General features: G+C 36.4%; 2 protein-coding genes across 3 annotated transcripts; both read right to left on the reverse strand.

Moving 5' to 3' along the window:
- Positions 1 to 572: 572 nt before the first annotated feature.
- On the reverse strand, positions 573 to 7,567 carry LOC113064302 (centromere/kinetochore protein zw10 homolog). The gene is made up of 16 exons (XM_026234995.1): positions 7,309 to 7,567; positions 6,670 to 6,804; positions 6,442 to 6,543; positions 6,156 to 6,233; positions 5,780 to 5,939; positions 5,173 to 5,328; positions 4,879 to 5,073; positions 4,508 to 4,644; positions 4,234 to 4,416; positions 3,905 to 4,143; positions 2,671 to 2,742; positions 2,385 to 2,548; positions 1,709 to 1,839; positions 1,450 to 1,581; positions 1,176 to 1,378; positions 573 to 1,062 (listed from the first exon to the last, which is right to left on the reverse strand). The coding sequence occupies exons 1-16, from the start codon at positions 7,426 to 7,428 to the stop codon at positions 939 to 941; spliced, it is 2,331 nt and encodes a 776-aa protein (XP_026090780.1). The 5' UTR covers positions 7,429 to 7,567; the 3' UTR covers positions 573 to 938.
- A 1,374-nt stretch (positions 7,568 to 8,941) lies between these two features.
- LOC113064303 (ubiquitin carboxyl-terminal hydrolase 28-like) lies at positions 8,942 to 24,981 on the reverse strand. Of its 2 annotated transcripts, none has more exons than XM_026234998.1 (26): positions 24,807 to 24,981; positions 23,514 to 23,588; positions 23,137 to 23,254; positions 22,900 to 22,987; positions 21,805 to 21,967; positions 20,623 to 20,709; positions 20,266 to 20,403; positions 19,989 to 20,059; positions 19,126 to 19,202; positions 18,902 to 19,050; positions 18,419 to 18,546; positions 18,041 to 18,136; positions 17,779 to 17,934; positions 17,472 to 17,686; positions 16,180 to 16,250; positions 15,842 to 16,070; positions 14,402 to 14,692; positions 14,186 to 14,322; positions 11,508 to 11,723; positions 11,305 to 11,400; positions 10,978 to 11,156; positions 10,797 to 10,875; positions 10,551 to 10,630; positions 10,335 to 10,458; positions 9,711 to 9,906; positions 8,942 to 9,613 (listed from the first exon to the last, which is right to left on the reverse strand). In XM_026234998.1, the coding sequence occupies exons 1-26, from the start codon at positions 24,852 to 24,854 to the stop codon at positions 9,441 to 9,443; spliced, it is 3,480 nt and encodes a 1,159-aa protein (XP_026090783.1). In that variant the 5' UTR covers positions 24,855 to 24,981; the 3' UTR covers positions 8,942 to 9,440. The 2 variants fall into 2 exon arrangements, with proteins under 2 accessions (XP_026090783.1, XP_026090781.1); XM_026234996.1 differs by having other exon boundaries at positions 11,508 to 11,726.
- Between the last annotated feature and the right edge of the window lie 110 nt (positions 24,982 to 25,091).

Raw genomic sequence — 25,091 nt, forward strand, 5'->3', positions numbered from 1 at the left:
TTATAAAACTGACAAATAATGTACAAATAATTGCTTCTTTTCTATTTGGTTTTCTCAAAAAATTACATCCATCTCCTTGTTTCAGTTTCCTGTTTAATCTCTCTCCTGTATGTTGCTGGCTCATTAATATTCAACATACGATTACCATACTGGGCAGAAATGCACATTTAAAAAGTACTACTATCTATTAAGTTCATGGTATCTCAGGTGTAAAAAGTTACTAGTAGTTCTTTTTTTTTGTTAAGAGTATAATTCAATACTAGTCACTATTGGAATAAGTACTGGTATCTAATGATTACTAGTAACTTCACAAAAGACTAGTACTTGAAGAATAAACACTAGCAGCCAATGAATAAGTACTAATAACATGAAAAAAAGATACTAGTGTGGCTTATAGATTAAACGTTACAATGGCTTTCCATATTCACATTCTTACATTACCAATGCATTGAGATTAAAAAAATAAAGAATTGTAAGGTATGCTCCACTTCTCACTACATCAATAAAATTTACTCTCCATCATGTTGTTTCAACCCCATAGGACTTTCTTTCACAGATCACAAATGGAGATGTAAGGCCACAGGCAAAATTCCCTTTAATTGTATGGCAAAAATACATTGAAAGTGAATACTGCTTAAGGGAGTCAGTCTATACCATTCTGCTTAAAAATTCCATTTGTGTTCACATTTTTCGAGGGTATCGAGGAGGGGGATGGAGGGGTTTAGAAACTTCAATAAGATTATATATTATAGAGGGTTTTTTTATTTTTCACCAAGTATTAATACATTTACTGATTACAAGGTATACTGATAAGAGAACTTGCATGTGCTTAGAACAGCATTTATTGGAATGCATTTTTCAGCAAAATAGAAAATTATATAATACAATATATGTAAGGAAAAGTCACATGTAGCATTATTTTGCGCTGTAACTGCTGTCTATTTGATGATTTTAGCGAGGGCTGCTGCTCGTCTCTCGGTGTTCTTGAACAGGGCTCGAATAAGGCTCTTCATCTCATTACAGGAGAACTCCAGTGCCAGAGGTCCTTTTCCTTCTGCCCACCTATATTAAAAGAAAATATTTTTTAATGTGAGCTTCAATTAAATCTATAGACTACATGCATAATCCCATAGAATTCCATAAAATTAACCATATTTAAAGATTAAGTGTATCACCTGTCCACGATCTCCTGTAGATTAGCATTTAGCACCATGGAGATCTCTTTTAAGGTCATCCATTTCTTTACATAGACTGGAACCTCTTCTTGATATTTTTTGTTCTTGTTTTCATCCGGCAATGGATTGAACACCAGTGGCCCTTCTTCTATGATGGTTTGACACAGTGTTCGCAGTCGCTCACCATCCATATTGGAGATGTCCTGGAATGAGAGCACTTGGTTTACCCTTTCAAAATGTTTGGTGGCATCACCGGCATTATGTATTGCCTTACCTCCAACATCATAATTTTGTTAACGAGTTCTGATATTGCAGTATTGAGGAGAGTCCCAATGGCTTTGCAGTATATGTTCACAGGCAAGACATCTTGCCAAACTTTTCCCAGCCTCCTCAGCTGATGAATTACCTGAAGTACACAACAGCAATTAAACCGCAGTGACAAGCACACTAGGCGCAAATATGCTTACATGCTGGTAACTAAATATACGCCTCTGTTTATTCAAGGATAGTGAATTTGGGGTGTTTGATCATACTTGTCTGATAGCCTTGCTGGCTACAGAGAAATTGTCTTCATCATCCAAGTTGGAAAAGTTACGTGCAGTGGACAGCCTCTCCAACATCTCCGCTTTTTGAACATTCATTTGTGCCACAAAGCACCGAGCACCTTATTTAAAAAACAGAGGGGGAAAAAAAAACTTTAATTAAATTTGCTATGTACACTACTGTTCAAAGGTTTGGGGAAGGTAAGATTGTTAAGTCTCTTTTGCTCCAACAAGACTGCATTTATTTGATCAAAATACAATAATATTGTACTGTAAAATAAATGTAAAATACGTTTTCTATTGTATTGAATGTATTTTACCACAAAAAGCTAATTTTTCAGCAATTCCTAGAGTCTTCAGTGTCACTTCAGAAATCATTCTAAAATACCATTAGGTGCTGAAGAAATATTTGTTATTATCATCAATGTTGAAAATAGTTTTTCTGCTTAACATTTTTCAAGTATAAAAAAAGTAAAAAAAAAAAAAAAAAAAGCATTTATCTGATCTTGTCTTTACGGTTACTTTGAATTTTTATTTTGACTTGAACTACACTTGATTATAGTGCATCCTTAATTGTAATGCTGAATTAAGTATTATTCATTAGTAAAAAAAAAAAAAAAAAAAAGACTAGTTTGACCAGTATCAAAACATGTTTGTGTGCCCTTACCCAGTCTTCTGTAGCCTGGGACCAAGTCTACAAAATAAGCCACTCCATCTTTCAAAGGAAGGTGAGGTTTAAACTGGAAACCCAAGGTTAAAAGGTGGTGAGCGATGAACATGCAGTTATTGTGTTGGATTGCAGCCAAGTGAGGCAACTTCAGGAAGTTTTCCCTTAGTAATGAAAACATAAAAAATATATAAAGTATAGCAGGAAAATTATTATCAAAAAACAAAAAACACGAACAGTATACCAAGAATACCGCTACTTAGAAAACAAAAGGACCTCAACTTACTTGTGATATGTAGGCACAACATCATAGAACAGGTGAAAAATGTTTCGGACAGTGTAGAAAAGCTGGACTGCACTGCAAGAAAAAGACCACACATTTATGAAGTTCAGCAATAACAGCTTCCACATGGACCTAAAAACATATCTTAATTGTACAGTCATGGCCAAAAGTTTTGGCAGTGACATACATTGTGATTTGCAGAGTTTTGCTGCTTAAGCTGTTGTAGTGTTCATTCACACTGTTTCTAAATTATTGTGTGATCCGTTGCATTTAATAATTGCTCAAAGCTTCATTGGCCAAAAATAAATAAATAACATTTTCACAGTTTTTTGACCCAGACACAAAATGTGACCGCTAACATTAAGTAATAATATCAGCAGCACATGTGCAAGTGTGAACGAGTATTAGACTGTAAGAGCAGACTGATTGCCATAAAAGGAGGGAAGAAGCACTTCCAATCCTTGTGTTCTTCTTAGCAATGTTACCTCCAAAGAAACACGTGCAAAACATCACTTTGCAACAAAATGGGCTCACATGCGAGGAAATTGCTACAAAGAATATTGCACCTGAAAGAACCATTTACTAGATAATCAAGAACTTCAAGGAGAGAGGTTCGACTGCAGTGAAGTCTTCAGGACATCCCAGTGTCCAGCAAGCACCAGGACCGTCTCCTCTTGAGGAGTCAGCTACAGAATCATGTCCTCAGCAGTGCAGATCTTGCTCAGGTATTACAGCAGGTTGATGTGAGAGCATCTGCGTGTACAGTGAGACCAAGACTTTTTGAAATTTGCCTGGTGTCAAGAAGGGAAGCAAAGAAGCCACTTCTCTCCAAGAAAAATGTCAAGGACAGACTGAAATTCTGTAGGAAGTACAAAGATTTTACGGCAGAAGACTGGTGCAAAGTTATTTTCTCTGATGAAGCTCCCTTCTGACTGTTTGGGACATCAGGAAAATCGACTGTTCGGAAAAGAAAAAGGTGAACACTACCATGACTCCCGTAACTGCCAACAGTGAAGAATCCTGAGACCATCCATGTGTGGGGTTGCTTTTCAACCAAGGGAGTGGGGTCTCTCATGATTCTGCCCAAAAACACTGCCATGAATAGAGAATGGTAATAAAAATACCTACAGATACAAATATCTACAAATACTGAAGCGGCAAACTTTGCAAAACACAATTTATGTCACTGCCAAAACTTTGGGCCATGACTGTAGTGCCTGTAATGCATGCTTCGTACCATTGGGGGGAGCTGCCCACTGCCTCAGACAGGGTTTGTATGGCAAGGTCCATTAGCTGCTGCACTGACTCACTAATGCGACACACAGGAAGGCACAGAGTGTTTGGACCCAACTGCTTCTCGTTTTCCAGGCTCTGCTGATCGTAATGGCCACTTTTCTTACAAGACTCCTTCCTCTCCTTCTCTCCTCCACTGGGACATGGAAGTTTAGGGATAGAGAGTTTATACTCTGGGGTGATCTGGATGTGAAGAGCATACACAAGCCTGCAACTTAAAACCTTTCATAGCTGAATTAACATTAGAAACGTTGAACATTAGAAAGGTCTTACTTTCACGGTGTTGTGCATCTCAGACGTCATCAGTTTCCGTGCAGCCACAATGACATCTTGGCATTTTTTGCTTGCGAAATGGCAGTTGACATTCCGGGCGTATTTTAAGAGGTCCGCCGAGTCCGCTGCGAGGTACCCCATCTTCTTCAGACTGCTCTCAAAATCTTCTGTCTGTTTAATGACCTGGAAATACAATTGAGTATTGTATTACACAGAATGCTGCACAGTTGTCATATGCAGAAATACAGATATTTCTATGGCCCTGCAGTCTTACCTCGCTATACTCGGCTAGCTGACTACTGTTAGCAGGTATGGAATGAACCAAGCATTCACGAATGATGCATTCAGACATCTCCTCCCATATCAGGTCTCCTAAAATCTCAGACATTTTCTTTTCATCTATAGAGACATCTGAAGAAGGAAAAAAACAAAAAAAAACGCAACACCATCAGCCTACTTCGGCCTTTTATAAGACTGCTTGTTGGATACAATGACATATTAGGGACCCACATTATATATTGTATAAAATATAGTTTTTATGCCTGACCTATAAAAATGTGCATATACTGCCATAACACTTAAAGGGTAAGTTCACTACAAAGTCTATGGTTAAACAGAATTAACTTTTTGGATTTCTGGACGTACCAAAAACGTGTTCATGTAGTGTTTTAAGCACGGTGAGCACTTTGGTGTAAACCTGGTTGGGATCAGGATGATCTGCTTTGGTTTCTGTACAGTGCATGCTCAAGACTGCCCCCTGCTCCGGCGGACTGCTCACTTCCACCTCCAACGAGGGGTATATGATTAGAGGCTTCAGCATGTACTTAAACAACACTTGCCCTAAAGGATTGACAAAGTCAGGCAGTCAACTAATAGACCAAGATGTAAACAAATCAATCTGAAGGTACAAATGGGCTAGAACACCAAACATATTCTTACCAAACAGTTTAATCTTTTTATGAAGCTCTCCTTGAATGGAGAGGGCCTGGAGGATGCTGGGAAGAAGAGCATGTGGGACAGATTCATCTCCCTTAGATCCTCCTCTGTTCAAATGAAGTGCTGTCTTCAGGAAAGACTTCACACTAGTAAGCTCAGCTAAAAACAAAATAGAAATCAGAAGAAATTAGACAAGCAGGCAGGGGCCGAATGTTTTCATAGAAACCACTTTTCTCTATTTAGACACCAGCGGCAGATTTTTTTCCCTCTATATTTTGATGTATATCCGAGTGTAACAGATTATCAAAAAAAGAAAAGGCAGGACTTGGTTCAAACCACTGGTTGTTGATTGGATAGAGGCATATCTGACTGCGAGCTTGCGGTCTATTCTTAGAAAAGGGCCAGGTTTACGCAAACTACTCCTTTACCCTTAATGATTGGAAAAGTCTGGCATACAGCAGAGACAAGCCTGTCATTTGACTGGAAAATAGTTATGATATTCTGATAAAAAATGAAAAGGTCAAAGAAAAGTTCAAAAATGAAACATCGTTTAAAAAAAATTGAGATGGTGAATCTTCATTTCATGCTGATTTTAAAGTAAAATAGTTACTTTTAGTGGAAGGAAGCTTCCAGACTGCCAGTTTCTGCCACTCTTCCCCGAGGTGGTAGATGAGATTCTCTCTCTGTATGGTGATCTCTGAGCTGAGGGCCCCAACTAAAGGCAACTCTGCGTCTTTCCAGGCTTTCAGGGCATTGACACTAGCCCGTGCCTGTATAATGCAAGTAGGAGTGTGTGATTTACTCATTTTATAGAAATTCATAGAGCTGTTAATTGACCAAAATGTTATTCAAATTAACTGCATGAAATGACAATAAATTTGTCATTTCAATAAATTTCATTTTTTCATAAATACAATTAAATACATTAAAGAAACCTGTTAAATTCACAAGATGATATTATGATTTTAATGTTGAATGTGACTTACCTTTCCATGTTGCTTGGCTGCAACCACATAATTCTTTTCCTGCAAGGCCCTGTGATACTCCTCCACTGCCGTGTCAAACTTAAAGAGCAAAATCAAATGATGAAATTATGATTCTTTTATACAAATCATTGTGCCCGAACTTATGTAAACAGGCAAATTACTATGAGCGTTTTTTAATTTTTATACATAATCATTTACATCACAAGAATGCACATGCTTTAAAAAATAAATCTAGCTTTATGGTTAGAAAATCCTTTAAGTATATACAAAATCCCAGAAGCATTACCTCTTGGAGATGCTGGAGGAGGTCTATAACTGCAGTGTTTTTCTCTAGCTGCTGTTTAAGCTTGGCATACTCTGTTACAGCATCATGGAGGTTCTGCTGAACCTATGAATGCAAACACTTAGTTTACATGGTAAACTTCTAGAAGTCTCTTTTTTTTTTATTTGAAATCGACTCCTTAATTTATTATTAACAGTAAAAAAAAAAAAAAAAAAAAAAAAAAAAAGGTACCTCATTTTCAATGCAGCTTTTTAATAAATCAATATCTTTGGAGACTGTTTCAACCTGGTCCAAAAGCTCCTCAGCTCCCTCCATACTGGGTATAAACTCAACATATTTTTTATTTATCATGTCTGTAACCTCTTCCTGTATAGAGAAAAAATATATATCTAGCAAATCACAAAATGCAATCAAGAATCAAACACAAAAGAACACATTGTTGCACAAAATGAGGTTAATAACATTTAATCTGTGTGAAGTCAGAGATTAGACTGGCACTGGCAGGCGATGAGATCAGCAGCATGACACGTCAGCCAGACAGTGTCACATCAATAACCCCTCTGTTCACGTTTAAAACACGAATTAACACAGCGCTCATTGTCCAGCGAAGCTTCATTACACGTTTGCTATTCTTAAATGACTTTATATGCTATGAGAACGGGGTTAGAAGCACTTTGGTTAACGGTCAATGTATGCTAACATCAACGTTAGTAACGATACCAAAGATTTTACCCCTACTGGAGAGTGCAAACAAACAGAACAATAGCCTTTTATTTAAAGTCTGCTTTTTAAAGTATTGAATTGAACATTAATTATTTTTAGCGTCAAGTTAACTTGACAGATGATAGCTAACTTAACTTCACTGTTTACCTTCGTTTCTTCCACCTTGCGTGACAGTTTGGAGATTTTGCAGGGGAGGTCATCTTTCTCCAGTTTTCCTGAGCTGGCGAGCACTTCTGTCACGAACGACGACATGACGGTAACGAGCATATAGTTCAAGTGAACGCGCAAGAATAGTTACCACTTCATGCCTCTTTTACTGTCTGTTCATGCCCCACAAACACAACCCGCCGTCATACACCGCGCAAAGGATGCTGGGAGTCTGTTGGAGGAAAAAAAAAAAAGCTGTTGATTTGATCTTTTACTGTCTATGATTTTAAAAGGGGGCTATTCGAAATGCTCGCTTACTCATCAGCGAGCTGCTTTTATACCATAAAATTAGGTCACTCGGTCATTTTATTAGGGCAGGTGACGAGACTGAAAAACAATGAAATGCATTGATTGTTTTTGATTGTTTTGTCTGTTTTAGTGGATATACAATAATTCCATTTTCACTTAAAGTTAGACTGAAAGTGAATTCTTGGTAAACCTTTCCAAACACACTTTAAATAGGAAAACAATTTGCATTGCATACAAATGGTGGGAAAACATCCAAATACAGCAAAATGACATTTAGACATTAGATGTTTTTTTGGGAAACATTAAACCCATTTCGAGTGAATTAGAAGGAATTTTTTTGCAGCTGTTCACATCAGACCAAAATGTTTTTTGGCATATGAAACATGTGATTAGACATCATTAGAGTGAATCTGGGTAACATTAACACCTGAAATAGAGAAGTGTAACAGATATCAGTCAGAGACAATTGTATCAGTAAACTTTAATGCATGCCCTGCTTGACTGGGTGACCACGCTGTATGTGTTCAGCTGTTCACATCAGAAAATGCTTTTGGAGTATAAAATAAAGTTTGGATATTTAGATATAACCAGATTGAACAAAATCTGATTTAATTTGGGTTGCCTCATTACAGCCATAGTGTGTGAAATACAGAGGTTAACAGATTTTTGGTAATCTCTAATATTGTATGATGCACATCAGTACTTGAACCAGAGCATTATGTGTATGTGGGCTACTGTTAGCATGTGTAATACTGCATTTATGCAAATTAGCTTTGCAACAATGAATTTAGTCAATTACCTTGTGAGTAGGGGATGGATGGAGTTTCTTTGAGGTTTCACTCTCTGCCACCTTCATTCTCACCACTGAGCACCTGCTCAGAAGATAGCTCTTGTAAGATCTTTGTAAGATTATTGTTTTCAAATGTATTACCATCAAGAAAATAATATATATATAATAATATATATGACTTAATTTAGGTTTGAATTCTAATTAAACTCAGGAGATTATGTCTGATTCTCTAAATTAATCCAGAAGGAAGGCGGCAAAAGCAGTGTTAAGGTGATGCATTTAGTAATTTGACACTGTGGCATAGAAAATGTCTCTGAATTACTCAACATTTCCATATCTCTTTAGACATAAACTAATAAATGGATATGCATGTGCTATCCTATACATAAGGACTATTTATTATCAATGGACCTGCAGTAGATGTACAGTATGGAAACCCTAACAGAATAATGATGAGAAGAAACAGAAAATAAGAACAGATGGGGAGAAAATACAAAAGAAGAAAGAGAGAACTCATAGGACAGGGCGACAAAGTGAGAAATGTGTTTTTTATTGAAAGGCAACAAGAGGGAAAGAACAAAGGACTGGAAAATCAGACAACCTCAGTGTACAAAGAAAGAATACATAGAAGATCTTCAGCTAAGAGTAGACTGAAATAAAGTGGCTCCAGCAAATCTCTATAAAATAGATATATATATATATATTTTTACGCTGTCTACAGTTCATGTGAAAAGAAGAACAGGGTAAAAGCTTTCACTCCACCTTCACATCACAAACCCGACTTTATAAAATGTGATGAATTTGATCTTTTCTGAGATCAAACATCCACAAAGATCGAAAGCAGCCAATCAATCGCCCTTCAAGGAATTCAGAACACAGTGAATGCGTGTACTGTGGTGTGACAGAAAACTTCATTGTGCAGCAGAAATGAAATCCAGGTCAGCCTGAGGCAGAGGTTAGAAACACCTTGTGACTGTGCCATGGTTTTTTCTTTTCTTTTTCAGTCTTGCCTCGCATTATGTTGCGTCCAGCCTCACTTCACAGTGACAACTGAGGTGCTGTGAATGGACTCCATGACGGCAGTCAGGCGGCTACACAGATCGTGTGGAGATTTCCTAACTTTGGGGGGCTCCTTCAGGACCACCATTTCTGCAGAACAGTCCAGAACCCTGGGCAGGAACTCACTGAGCTTTTCCTGAAGAGAATCTGATTATCCAAAAAACAGACAAACATGAACAACAACATAAGCCAAGAATCTAAGTGAAATGGTCTTTATATGTAATCTGGGGGAAAAAAAGCCCACCATCCATGTCCTGCCCCAGGTAGGAGCACCAACAGCTCCTGATCAGCTCTATGACGTCCAAGTCCTCTTGGCTGACACTGTCTCTGACCATGAGGTGCATGCAGGGAATGATGCACTCATTCATGATGGTCTCTGCCTCTGCCACGTCATCTGCATCTGGACTTTTAAAGAGTGTGGCTGCGCTCTCATTCAGCTCCTGTAGGGTGTAACACGTACACAAACATCATAAGGGAATAAAATGTATTGCAACAGTCAAGGTTTCTCATGAGCCAAAGTTTTTTTATCTAAATTTTTTTGTGATGCAAGACCGATACAAATTGTGCCTATATATGTATGTCTTTACAAAACTATATATACTTGAATTAAAATTTTTGGGATAAGTAAGATAATAATAATAATAATAATAATAATAATAATAAATACTTTTATTTAGCAAAGAAACAATAAATAAAAACTTTATATTAAAACAGAAAACCTTTATTTTAAATTGTAATAATATTTTACAATATTACCGTTTTATTTTTGTTCAAATAATTGCAGTTTTGGTGTAATTGCAGAAAGAGACTTCATTCAAAAACATAAAAAAACTTATCTTACTGTGAAGTTATAAATGTGGGGACATACTTTCAAACACTTTCTTCTGTAAAGTGCTATAAGTGACTGGTCCACGCCTTTCCTCTCCCCTTTCCTAAGCAGGGCTGAGTTGTCCTGGTGTGCATGTGCGAGATAATTCAGAGCTTCTCTTATCCTGCAGATTGAAAAGATGTATATTGTAGCCTTACAAACTCTCCAATACAATACAGTGCAAAGGCAATGTCTGTTGTCCCTGAGTCTACATACTTTCCATTCTGATACTGCTCGAGACCTGTCAACAGGTAGGCAAACACGGTCTTGAACATACTGTAGTCATCATGCCATTGCTGCAAAGAGAGTGAAAAAAATATAGCTTGAAATGATCAAATACATGCACTAGTGTTTAAAAGTTTGGAGTCTGTAAGTTTTAAATGTCTTTAAAAGAAGTCTATTATGCTCATCTAGACTCCAAACGTTTAAACAGCAGCATAAATTATACATTTAAGATTTTACCAAGTACTCATCCATGTCCATGTCTTCTGGTTTAATGAGACGGATTTTAGATCTGGCCTCTCTCATGATACTGACAGCCCTACAAGGAAAAAAGTACCAGTTTATTTAGATTAGTCCAATTATTCAATGTTAAATGCATTAAGTAATTGATTTAAAGCAGTGGTTGTAATGAAATGTGTACCGATCATCAAAACTCAGGTTACGATCCGCAAACTGCTCCAGTAATGTCCTCTCAATGACACGGTTAGGCGCCTGGTTTTGGAAAAGGTAGACCAGAACATGCTGGAGTCGAGGGTCCTGCTGGGGTGTGGTCTCTTCCTGGGAAAGCTCATACAATCTGGAATATTCCTCATGGAACGCCTGATAAGGAGATCCAAAAGATTTCCAAAGAAATAAACAGTGTGAGCTTCTAATCTAATTAAATATCTATGAGAATTAGTATCTGGCTATATGAAAACTGTGAAGTAGCTCCATGTGGTGTGTTTAGTTGCACTGAGTAGGTGTATACCTTGATGAGTCCTGCTTCAGGTCCATCTTTGTCAAAGACCTGTCTTGCCTTGGCAATTGCAAAAATGACGCCCTGCATGGCTGGTGTAAGCATCATCTATTCAATTACAGATTTAAAAAATGTCAAAATTTCGAGTTAAATTGAATGTATGAGCAGCCTTATTTTACAATTCATGGAACCAGAGGGATGTAGAGGTCCTTTACCTCCTCATTGTAGCCATCAGTATCAGAGCGCACCAGAATCTTGCCTACATTGGGTATCTCGACCTCAGACACCTCGTTATCAGGCTGGCTGTGTGAGGCCGTGGCCTGGTTCTCCTCTGTGGACGAGGCCTCTGGTCCGCCCTCATCACTGAAGACCTGCTCCTCCACCTCAACCTCTGACTCAGATCTGTCTGTAGTGGATGACTCCACCACAGGCTGCTGAGAAACAGAGAAAGAGGGTGTTTGTCACTGATCTTATCCACTCATCATAGTCTATAGAGATGTTCACTCATAACATCAACGTGTAGGCAAATCAGGAAGTCTAATTTACCATGGGCTCCCTCAGGAACATCTAATTGGCTTTTAAAACAGCGGAAATGTGAATCTCTGAGCATCCTCTGACTAGATTTATAGTAGTTTTGAAGTAGTTTACAGTAAGCTGAACAAGGAAATGTGTTTAATTTTCATCCTTAGTTCCTTTTAATGCTTCAATGCATGGACTACTATGAATGTTTGAACATAGTACTGTTTTTTCAGTACTAAAAAAATAAAATAAACTGAAATAAAATAGAATATTAAAAATAAATACATAAAGCTATTTTATTTCAGCTAGTTGCCAAAGCAACATTTCTCATTTTCATTTAGTTAAGTTCAAGTACTAAAAATGGCTAATTCATAAAAAACTATAATATATATATACTGGTTCTTGGGGGATAACATGCAATTTATTTGTCCAACGTTGTTGTCCATATGTTGAAACATAGATTTACACTTGTATTAATAGATTCACAATTCATGTTTGTGGTACGACTATGTATGTTGTAGAAAATTATCTTCAAGTAATGTTAACTGCCTAATTTTGCATAGAAATATCTTTGAATGCAATATGATAGATTGACCACTAGAGGTCCTATCGCTACCATTTATGACCATGCCTAGCAACTAGATCATGTATTGGCAGCACAGTCATAAATTATGAGCACCAATAAAATCATTATGTCAAAGAGAGGAACAGCAGAAGAATAAATCCTGTGTTGCAAGTACAGAATGGACTTGGTGATTGAAACTCCTGAGTCAATAATATCCAAGATTACACTCTCTAAAGACTAGACAGCAAGAACACATTGCACTTTAACAATTGCCTGTTGATTGAAGCATCAGAAAAATGTTCTCCAAAATCATTTTTTGACTATGAAAAGGAGGCAGCAATGCAGTTGATCTCGCAGGAAACACAGAGCTCAGGTTCTATTTAAAGCTCTTCTCTGACACATTGTCCCCAGCAACCCCGCATGAGACTTGAACCAGAAAGACTGAGGAATGTTGGACGGCTCTCAGATGTACGATGAACCTTATCCACATACTCCTTTCCAAATCGTATCCTCTTACAAAATACCAGAGCTTTGCACAACACAACAAAAACACATCACAACAGATAAAACATTAAACATTAAGCAAGTGCAAACAAATTTGTAGTGATTTAACCACTAATGTCAATCCCATATTCCCATACATAGTTGCCGAAATATACACAAACATATTTTCTATATTGAAATCCTCAAAATTAATTCATAATTATAATGAAAAATTTGTATAAACAAATATTTTCTATATAGAAATTCCTGACAACTTCCATATCCACTTAAATTATCATATTTTTAAAGAAAAAAATATGTTTAAATGTATAAAAGTAAAATTAATACACTAAATTGGTTATAATATATACATACAGTTATGATATACAGTTAAAATGAAAAATATGATTAGATTTAATATATACACATTTTGAAAGCATGTTTTATGTCTAAAATATGTTTTATCAAAGTGTGTGAATAATATGTGAATAGTACGAAGTAAAAGTATGAATTACAATTTATTTTATGGTGAGATTGCATGTTATATTTAACAAGACATGGACAATATAAATATAAATGGTTTATTAACCTGATAACTGTCACTCACGTTTTTGAAGATAGACTTGAATGTGCATGATACAAACATAAATTTGTATAATTCATGACTGAAAACATTTTGTAACATGATTTTGATGTGCCATTTACATGGTAATGTAATGTCTGATTTTAAAATGGGTTTTGAAGGATGAATTTTGAGATTTTATGTTTTCAAGTGATATATAACTTCTGATGATTTCTAAAATGTGATAGAGAAAAAGGCAACGAGGAAGTCTTTTTTTTTTAAACAAAGGTCAAAGCTCCTTTTGTAATGTAGATTTCTGAGGGTGCACTCTTGTCATAAATTGATCTATTACTTTTCCTACATAATTTTTAACAAAAAATATTGGTATAATATATATTTGGGAGTCTTAGACCTTTCCAACGATATATAGTTTGTCAAGATTAGATTAAATTTGATTGTAATATAGTATAGTCAACGTAGGTGTCCCGTATACGGGACGGGGTGACATTTAACAGGTTAAAATATTCTTACAATTATCAGTAAAATGAAAGTTAAATAGTTTTGTTAATATTTAACTTACATTTATTTAAAATGTCTATCACATTCTTTTTGTTAAATGCATTAGTGTTTTTGTATGATGGTACTCTGTTACAGTGTATGTTGAGGAAGAAGATTGTGACCCATATGTACTGTACTTGAAGCCTCCAGTGCTGTATACTGGACCTATTTTTTGTATGTCTCAAATAACGCCTTAACGCTCTCACCTGACTCTTATCTGGCTTCTCTTCATCTGGCGGGCCATGTGTCTGGCTACCGGTGATACACTCCTCACCTCCCTCTCCCACATTCTCACTGGGGTCTGATGATATCGAGTTGAGAGCTGCTGAATTGGCCATGGGCTCTGGGAAGGAAAAGACATTTGAAAATATACCTGCAATAGATACATGGAAAACATCTGACATGAAGAAAAAGGTTCAGACCTTCACTGTCCCGCGCAGATGCTGGTGTTGAATCTGTAGATGGTTCTCCGGACACTTCATTTGTTTGTTCTTGGGCTGGTTCTGGCTTTGGCTCTAGCTCTGGGTTCTGTGGATCTTCTTGGATGGGTTTCTCTGTGTGTACTTCTTCACATTGGGCCTGGCAGAACTGCTCTTCCCATTCTCTCAGCTCCTGCTGGAACCAGCGGTTATCCTCCCGAACATAACGCCTCAGGATAGACGGGAGAGAGTCCATTCCTTTCAGAGCCTGCCCTGTCTCATCATCTGTGTCTTCTGTTCAGTGACATAACATTATTGTAGCAGATGGGTAAAGCATTACAGAAAGTTGCCTGATGATAGAATAAATGTCTTTATGATGGATAAATGACTGCACTGTTGCTGTAGTTAAAATGTGTTTTTATGCCACTTGTCATTGGAGTTTTGATCGTCCTGCCTCTGAAATCAGCCAGAAATCTTGAAAAACACAAGTGGAAACTTGTTCTTCTTAATGACATTGACCTTTGTTCTTTTTAAATTTCCATGGTGTTTTCTCTATTAAATAAAAAGATTGCACAAACAACGTGTGTGCGATTACATGGAGTTTTATATGGCAGTTCTGCTTCATTCTCCGAAATTTGAGAACATTTGATTTATTTCCTTCATAAATCTCAATCTGTATACTAAATGTGAATGGGCTTCATTCAAAACACTATGTATGTTATGTATATTACGTACAGTATGTTCTTTGAAAAGCAGAAGCACATTAAATGGACGTGCAGCCAAAGTGAACTTTATTTTTAATAAATCAACTAAAAAATGTATATTAATGTCAACGTTTATGACATGTTGACTGTCCGACTCCTTGACACTTGGATGGATTCCTCTTCTATTTTCAGTCTTTTCCTGTCTTCGACTGTTATATTTAGTGTTTCATAACAACCTGATACAAAATCCTTTCTCTGTTTTTTTTTCCGCAATGATAAACTGTGATAAACTGCAGTGCATTAGAAGTCATTTATTCCAAAAAAAGAAGAGAGAAAGTCAACTTGCACCATCATTTTGTTTGACAGGCTTAGAATACCTACCTTGAACTGCGGTGACAGTGGATAAAAACACTTTTTTATTGTATAACATTTACATAATGCATTAAATAGCCACCCCGGTGTCATAAATATTCATAATATTTTATTTTTACAGAAAATATTAGGAAAGCTAATCAAAATTAAAAGCATTAGGTAAAAAGAGTATTTGATGTTCACATCTTGGCAGAGACTCTCATATTTCCCCAAAAATGATAAAGCATGCCAACAAAGCTATCAGCATTAATTTATGAAAGAAATCAGAACTAAAGCCAATGCCTTAAATCAAGTGTGCGATTTGCTTGCCTCCTTCAGCAAAATCTGAGTGCAGATGCATAATCTGAGAAGCACAAGGGGAAATTACCTGCTATGAGGTATGGCAGCTTGTCACTGATGTACATGAGGCAGTAGGCGCTGGCGTTGGTCATGCCACCGTATGAGTCTCGAACCAGCTCCTCCCAGGTTGATTCTGTCACCATTACATCGTTGTACTTCAGCCAGCGTTTATTAGCATGATCATAGATGTACGCCCAGTAATGGCCAGCCGAGGCCTGTCCTTCATGGACGAGCACAGCATGCAGTCTATAGGGCACCTGGAAGCATCAAATAAGAAATCAGGATACACTGAGGTCTCGTGCAAATTTCTTGAAAGGGCTCAATCAATATAAAAGTAGCAACGAGTGTTCAGGGTGTAGACTTTACCTGACACAGACTGTTATCTAAGTACATGCCCTCCAGGGCCTGGCTGACCTTGTCAATGCTGGCTTTCAGCTCTACACACAGAGAGGGAACACAGATCAATATGCTACGCCTGAGTCCAGGATCCTGATACAGTCACAAACGCATTAGGATAACTGCTTGTGAATGACGATGGCCTTTAGAACAGAAACATTTAAATGCACATTGGATACAAAACCCAGTGAGCTGCCTCGCTACCTGTCTTCTGTGACAACAAGAACTCTGTGTGCCAAACAAATAGCACTCAGCATGCACAGAAGACCTGACTCACAACTGATTTCAATACAGGTGACAAAACATTATGAAAACTTAAATAAACATATCATATCGTTCTCAATTTTGGGAAAATAGTTTTTTAAAGCATTTACATCATTGCTTTTCAATGTTTAATTAATTTTCAGTTAATTATTTAAATATATATATTTTCAATTATCATGAACATATTGAATTTATATTTTCACAGATCTGATTTTCCATTTGATGAAGAGTATATAAGAAAAGTATATTCTGTTTTTTAACTACGGTATGTGTGCAGTAGCAGGACTTCCAGGTATTTATTGGCTACTGTTTTATAAATAATGTAAACATTTGGCTATACTACATAAAAGTTTATTGTCGGAATAAATTCTAATCATTAAACAAAAAACTTATCCAAAATATTGTATATATTTTTTCTTTTGCAATTTAAAAAAGCTGTTTTCTATTTTAATATATTTTGAAACGTAATTTATTCCTGCGATGGCAAAACTGAATTTTCATCAGCCATTACTCCAGTCTTCAGTGCCACTTGATTCTTCAGAAATCATTCTAATATGCTTATTTGTTGCTCAACAAACTTTGATTATTCTTCTTATTATTATTATTAATGCTGAAAACAGTTGTGCTGCTTTTTTGTGGAAACAATTTTTTTTAAAGGATTCTTTGATCAATGAACAACATTTCTTTGGAATGGAAACATTTTGTAACATTATTAATGTGTTTACTATCACTTTTTATCAATTTAATGCATGCTTGCTAATAAAAGCACTCCTTTAAAAAAACCAAAAACGTACTGACCCCAACTTTTTGAACACTACACATTTTACATATTGCTTACTACATAGGAGTCATGTTGGCACATTCATATTTGCAGTGAATTATCTTTTAGGACAGTCCTATGATTCCTCACCAGGTTTTGAAGCAGAGTGTATGTGTTCTCCAAAAAAACACTGATTCAAGATTGTAGAAAAACAACATTTACTCAGTTAAGGATCTACCGTTAACGGTGCTCTCAACTTCTGCTCTCCAGCGCTGTAAGCAGCTTCTGACGAAGTACAGCTCCTCCTCGGTCACGCTGTGGGGGGCTGGTTGCAGTGGCACCTCCATGGGGGGTCTGCACTGAGTAAAAGGCTTGTGAATGGGAGTTTTCTGTGTAGCTGTCTGCTGGCAGCCCAAACCGTCTGATGAGCCAGCATCATCTGGTTCTTTTTGACTACAACAAGAAATTAAACATTTAGTGGGGGACAAATATGGAAGAGAAACCAAAACAAAAAAATTGTCACTCAGCTGATGAATATGACTTGCCTGCCATCACCTGAGCTGGGTTCTGTGTGTACAGGATGGTTTGGAGGTGCTGAGGCTGGAGATACATTTGTGGGTTTCGTGGTGGCAAACTCCAGCACATACTGCAACATGTCTGCCAGCGGGTATTTGGTTGGCCCTGAGCCATAGTTTTTATATCTTTCAAATAGAAAGTCATATTTTTATATTCAAACCAAAAACACAAACAACAGATTTAAAAGATTACTTGACCAGGATGTAGTCTCTGTTTGGCTTTTAAACATACCCCTCAAGTTTCTGCTGTAGAACGGTTAACTGGTCCTTGAGTCTCTTGACTTCTCCTCTTCTACCATGGGTCTGATCTACATTTTTGTGGAGGTATCTGCTCACAGAAAATTTAATTGCAATTTACCATTGCTTTTTATGCTTTGAAGAAACAAAATAGACTAATACATTAATTGATAAGTAAACTAATGAATTAAAAATAAGAAAATAATTATATAAATAAATTATATATTTATACAAAAATATACATAATAAATCAAGAAATCTTCAAAAACCACCAAATAAATCAATAAAAACATTTATCATTTTAATTATATTTATAAATTAATGAATAAATCTATAAATAAACAAATAACTCTAAAGTAATGACGTTTCTCACCTGTCCATATAGATCACTTGGGGGAACTCCAGTTTTTTGTGTATTTTTTCGGGTCGCCCTAAAGACTGATTGAACTCAAATCTGGATAGCTCAAAGGTCAACACTGGTGGCAGCTTAGAAAACCACCTCTGCAAACAGTGAAAACCCACATACTTTTCATTATTTAAGACAAAAATTTAAAAAGAACATGTGCATGTTTCACAATAATAGCCTTATCCTTTTTCATAATAATATCTTAATGTGTTTAAATTTCCCTTAGCTCAAACAGTAGAGCACGGTTCTAGCAACACCAAGGCCATGGGTTAGATTCCCAAGACAAGAAAATATTAATAAATTGAATTAATAAATTATATAAATACCTTGAATGCAAAGTCTGTTTAGATAAAAGTGTCTGCCAAATGCATAAATGTTAATGCAATGTAAACATCAGAATAAATGACAGGAGTTCATATAACTGTATGTCGTTAAAGTAGAAAAACTCACCTCCTTGCCAGAGGACATTGTCTGGTCTGAATGAAGCGACTCAATCTCTCCTTCAACCATGGCACCCTCCAAACATTCATCTAAATTACTGAAGCCGTTCACTTGGAGAGGGTATTGTCCAAATTGCTCAATGTTGGACACGATCTTTCCTGCACACAATTACACAACTGTCATCAAGGACTGGAATAAACAGAAAAATTACAAAAGAAATATCATTCTCTTACCTTCATGAAGTCTCTCAGCCACAAATGTGCCATAAAACAGCTGGACCATGGGGTTGTTTTGTTTATCCTCTGGGTTGCTGAAAATAATAGCTGCCATGTTTTATTTTGGGGGACAAAAATTCCTAGCAAGTACATTAGCAACCAAACACACCATAGGGTAATTATTCACGATTCTTTAACAAATGCTACACTCATTACCATTTATTAATTAACCCTCCACAGCAAGATGTTGCCTTGGGGTAACAAACATCCTTTTTTCATGTTGCAAGCACATGATGCATATAAGATGGCAATAAAATGATTTTAAATAAATCATTAAAAAGCTTTGTCTTAGTTACACTATGTTTTAAATACATTTTAAAATCGTTTTCTGTCATGATGCACCCCGTGGTGTGCTCTGGAGATCTACCCTCAAAATAGGATCTTTTTAAAAATGTTCCACCCATTAAAAATATGAATCACATTTCTTAGAAAGTAAAGTTAATTTTAAAACAGTTTATGAAGAATTACTTCAATGTGTTTCTTGCCTTTATGAAATTATGGATTAAGGATGCAGTGAAAAAAGACACTAGAAAATATTGCAGTTATCAAATATTATATTATATTATATTATATTATATTATATTATATTATATTATATTATATTATATTATATTATATTATATTATATTATATTATATATAAGTTACAACTTTAATGACATGAATAATTTTTAGGTCCATATTTGTAAGAAACCTGAGTCTTTTAATATTTACTTATTTCATAATTTGAGCAAAAAAACTAAACAAAAACAATTTCTGAAGCATCAAAATTAAATCATGCTCACCTCAAAGACTCTTATTATTTATCATTTATAAACTTACTTTCCATTAGCAGCCAGCTGGAAAGCATCCTCTAGCCAGTCAAGCAACTTGTGTGTGAATTCACTGACATCCTAGAATAAGCAAGCTTAATATAAACACAGTTCTCCAAGAATACAACACAGTGTCTGTTAAGAAGAAGCTCTAATGTAGATTTATAAAGTGCTGTGAATGGCAAACATTTCAAGACACCTTTTATTAGCCCGTCATTTGCAACTCTTTCATTTTAAAATTAGCCCGGGACAGAACAGCTGTGAATCCTATTATTCAAATGATGTACCTGTTGTGCTTCACTGGTTCTAAATGCATCCCTGAGAAGCTCGACTGCTGCAGAGGGGTCTACGAACCTACGGTTTGAGCCCACCATCAGAGCAAACAGGCAACGCAGCTCCTGCATGAAGGCAATGTTTCTTTTCTCCTACAATAGAAATCTTGTCAGCGCAAAGTGGAAATATTTTCCCATATTCGTGTAGATCTACTTGTAAAGCTGAGCAATATTGGCATCAAGTATTTTCATTTAAAAGAATAGTTCACCAAAAAATGAAAAATTGCTGAAATGTTAACATATTTAAAAATATATCAATTACATTCAATACAACACCAAGACTGAATGACACTCCTCTGGCAGATTACTCACTGAATGACTCGTGCATTTCTCCAGCACACGCTCAGACAGGCAGTAATTGAGCACCAGTCTACGGAACACCGGCAGATGGAACAGAGACTAAACACAAGAGAGTTTCATTTGTTAGTCCAATTTGCTTTCTTCTAGCATGCATTAGGCCATGAACAATTATATAGTCACACTATTTGACTAGTTTTATTGACACAGTTGTTGCCGATTTTGTTGTCATGTTTCGTAATGTCTGTTATGTCAGGGTGCATTTTGGTTAAGTTTTACCCTTGTTGGGTTTCTTGTACCAGATTTTAAGGTATTGTATGAATGTTCTGTGTCTCTTGGGTAATAGATGTGACAGTATCAATAATTTAAAAAGCTGACAAGAGACATAGTGTGTAATATTTGCTGGCATATAAAAATAAAGACCACCTTATGTACTGAAACACTGAACACATGCAGATTTGCAGAACAGATTTGCAATCGACACAATCTGCTCATGTTGGTCAAAATCAACATGCAACATTTTAAGCACATACTTTTACCTTACAGATGGTACCCCAAGTTTCCCCCCCCCCAAAAAAAAAAGTTTGGTGTCAATAAGATTTTATAATGTTTGTGAAAAGAAAAAACTTATGCTCGCCAAGTTGATCAAAAATACAGGTAAAAACAGTGATATTGTAAAATGCCATTACAAATCAAAATAACATTTCTATTATAATACATTTTACAAGATGGCGAAGCTGAATTTTCGGTATCACATGATCCTTCAGAGGTCTTTCTAATATGCTAAAATTTGGTGCTAAAGAATATTATTATCAGCGCTGAAAACATTTGAAAACAGTGGAAAATTTGTATTCATGCTAGGACTGTTTTCAAATGACATCATTAATAAAATATTATTTGTTACTTATCTATAAGCCATAAAGTCACTCCATGAGCTCATGCCTCTCTTTATCACCAAACCAATGCTCTATTTATTTAGCTTAGACATCGATCAATATCAATGAAGGCTTATATTTCAACAAAGACATCTGAGAAGCCTTGCTATCTTCGGTCTGGAATGGATCAAATAAAATTACGGCTCTGAGACCCTTCTGCAGTCAGGAAAAAAATATATAAAACATGCTAAACCCGATTTCATCTATTCTCCAGTCAAAATAATATTGAGTATTCATCATTTGTCATTAAAACTCCACACACCTGAATGACAGCACTGAACCAGCAGGTATTTCCCACATTACGGATGCCCACAGGACAGTCCTCCTGCCGGATCCAGTCAGCAGGGCTGCCGCTCTCTCCCGACCCCTCACACCTCTTTCTTTTCATGCGGGCCGCATTCTCTTCTGCACTAACCTCAAGAGCCCTAGAGAAAAACAGGAGTAGGTAAGACAGTAAAGACCAGAGTCTGATAGTTACTGCTGCCCATGATTTCTAATTCACACAAAACCACTGTAGCAGGGAAGAAAAGAGGGCAACTGTAACACTCTAAGCTGTTTCATTCACACTCAGGTTAGAGTGATGACACTTGCTCAGCATGTGCTTAATAAAATTATCTCTCTCTCTCTCACTGCAAAAGAAAAAAAGGTGTTAAAGATTATTTACGCTCTTAAACCATTAAAACAAATAATTACAATTATTTCATTAAAGTATCAAGCTGAGGAATGTTTTTGACTGGGCTGATCAGTATATTTTAGTAAAGAGAATTTCATGTATTTTAGATGCTTAAAACATTATTGATTAGTTAAAAATAGTACTACAGAACAGCCAAAACTATTGATTAACATTTCTAAATATTAAAACAATATTATAAAATTGTTCTTATTTGAGACTGTTTATATAATTCGTTTTTCAACTATCACTGTTACAATTATTATAGAAGTACTGTTTTAGAAGTATTATAATATGATATAGTCTTTTTCATTACAAGTTGGTTATTTATAGTTACTTGTACCAAAAGTCAGTGACATGTACACTACCATTCATAAGCTTGGAGTTTGCCATTTATTTAATCAAAAATATAGTGCCAACTTTAATTCTCTAAAATATCATTACAATTATTTTTATTTTAATATATTTTACAACGTGATTTATTCCTTTGATGACAAAGCTGGATTTTCAGCAGCCATTACTCCAGTCTTCAGTGTCACAACATACTTCAGGTACTAATATCATTAAAATAAAATCATGTTTTGGAACATTAATGTACTTTTGGCACATGCAAATATTTCTCATGCCAAAAGCAGATGACTTGTACATCTGTAGTAGTCAATGAGTTATGAAGGAAAGGTAATGAACCTGTTCAGCTCTCTCCGCTCTGCTTCAGCCTGCTGTGACTCCCGAAGACTAAGCTCAATGGCGGTCTGCAGATCATCTTTAGCAGGACCTAAGAACCAGTTACAAAAGAACTACATGAGCATAAAATAAACATCATGACACTGCAATCTGTCACTCTACTATAAAAATAAATGAATCTTTAGAAAATGTGCTGACATTAAAAAGTCATCTGATATTAATAGTGTCATTTCAACCCACCGTTCTGTGTACTGGAGCTGTTCCTCTCGTTATTGGCTTTAGTTGGTTCTTCGGGCATGTCTTCTGGGGGCTGTGAGGTCAGTATCCCAATGGCATGGCTGATATCACCCTGACTAGCCTAGATAAAGAGATTTCTCACATTAGTCAACACTACACAAATACGAAAGAACATGAGTTCCAGTTTTGCTGTGTTTTAGTACCACATCTAGGTTACCCATCCCTCACTGCTGAACGTAAGCGAAACTCTGGCACATGGTATGATTTACATATTTACAAACATTTGTCAGGCTTAGTTTCTATTAATAGCCATGTTAGTATCATTACATCTGCTGCTCGTGTTATAAACACATGGATAAGAGCTGCTGTACTAAACATACGTTCAGGGCGCTCTGGAGGACCTGCAGATCCTGAATGCCAGTAATCTCTCTGAGCTGGTTAAGCAGCATTTGGCTCTGAAAAAAGACAAGCAAACATGCTGTTTTTTCATTTCTGTGGATCAAAAATTCAAATGCTTTGCCACAGGCATATTGAGAATACTTCTGTTTGTGATAACAAGACCCACTTAAGTAATTAACCATTCAATAACAGGATCCGTTCCAGAAAAAAAAGAGCAGATGTGAACTGATCAAAACATGAATATGATATGAGATGCAATTTGCACTTGGATTTATCACCTAGCATAACCGCATTTCTGACTCAGGTGTCAAATGAGCGTAGGCTGGAGGAGTCTACAGCTAGCCCGATCAACAGTTTTGAAAGCCTCGGGCTTGAAAATGTCTACATCTTGTAGCTATTAAATACAGATTTGATTTTTTTTTTCAAGTACAGTATGCCTGAGAATAGACTTTGTGGCATGTAAACATTTTTTAAAAGTGTGTACTGTGGCCCAGATAATAGATGCAGGAGCTACAGAACTATATAAAGAAATTCTGACAGCAGGTGGGAATCTCAGCATGGCTGTGGAGGCAGCCAGACACCCAGGGCTGGGAGCAGAAGACATATATGGTGAGCCGGAGGCCTGTGAGCAGCACTCAGAGCTCTATTTTGGGCCTTCAATCACAGATAGCGCTTGCGTTTATCACAGATGAGCTTGAGTGACACAAGCAAAAATTAATTAATTCCCAGATTTCATTCAGAAGACAGCATTAAACATTTAAAACCTTAATTTAGAAAAGGAAATTGAAGAGAAAATAGTTTAAAGGAAAAACTCATTTAAACATTTAAAACCCTTCAAAACAGAATCTGAGTCTGTACAAGATGGAGCTTTTATCATAATATGAAAACAATGCTAATGGGACCAAATAATCATCTAAAAATCAAACAAGTGAATAACTTGACAAGTGCAAACTGGATATTTGATTCCTAGGGTTGAATTTTGTGTAACGTTTGTCAGAACTTCTCAATTAGAATGTTTTAATTAGAATGGGTTCCAATGGATGGGTTCCAAATTAGGACAGAAATTCAGAAAGTATATGTTTAAGATTGTATAAACATACTTTGTTAAATTAAACATTACACGTTTGTCAGACCAGAATCAGTTAACAACCTTTACTAACTGTTTAAACAAATAAAACAGTGACAGCTACTGTTGTGTGTCTAAATCTCATTAACACAAACATTGTAACCATTTTTACTTTGAATACATTTTCTTTAAAATACAACACACTCACCTTGTTTTCCGCCGTTTCCCCATGTTCAAAATCCTGTTCAACTCTCATGGCAATTACTTTTTATTTTTTTAGCTGTTTTTTTCCAGATTGCTTCGCTCTGACTCCAGAGTGTGACCTACTCCACATGTCCCCAACCCACACACACACACACACACCCACCCACACACAAAAGCACCGCGCAGGACAAGCTCTCACTCAGGCGCGCGCTGGGAATCGTCGTGCGCGAGCTTGGTAAACAGTCAAGAAACGACAGGAAACGAGTCTTGGTATATGAACTGTCGAACC

Source organism: Carassius auratus, chromosome 46 (genome assembly GCF_003368295.1).
Source record: "Carassius auratus strain Wakin chromosome 46, ASM336829v1, whole genome shotgun sequence".
Taxonomy (NCBI): domain Eukaryota; kingdom Metazoa; phylum Chordata; class Actinopteri; order Cypriniformes; family Cyprinidae; genus Carassius; species Carassius auratus.

Bases quoted from the DNA above. Each gene is read 5' to 3' on its own strand.
- LOC113064302 (XM_026234995.1), bottom strand. From the start codon at position 7,428: ATGCTCGTTACCGTCATGTCGTCGTTCGTGACAGAAGTGCTCGCCAGC. The intron at 5,329-5,779 runs GTAACTATTTTA...TTTTGTTTTTAG, and splicing joins GAAGCTTCCTTCCACTAAAA to CTGAGCTTACTAGTGTGAAG. The intron at 1,063-1,175 runs GTGATACACTTA...CTTTTAATATAG, and splicing joins CTACAGGAGATCGTGGACAG to GTGGGCAGAAGGAAAAGGAC.
- LOC113064303 (XM_026234996.1), bottom strand. From the start codon at position 24,854: ATGAGAGTTGAACAGGATTTTGAACATGGGGAAACGGCGGAAAACAAG. The intron at 17,935-18,040 runs GTATGTTTAAAA...TCTATTTGAAAG, and splicing joins CTACAGCAGAAACTTGAGGG to ATATAAAAACTATGGCTCAG. The intron at 11,401-11,507 runs GTAAAGGACCTC...GTAATTGAATAG, and splicing joins CTGATGGCTACAATGAGGAG to ATGATGCTTACACCAGCCAT.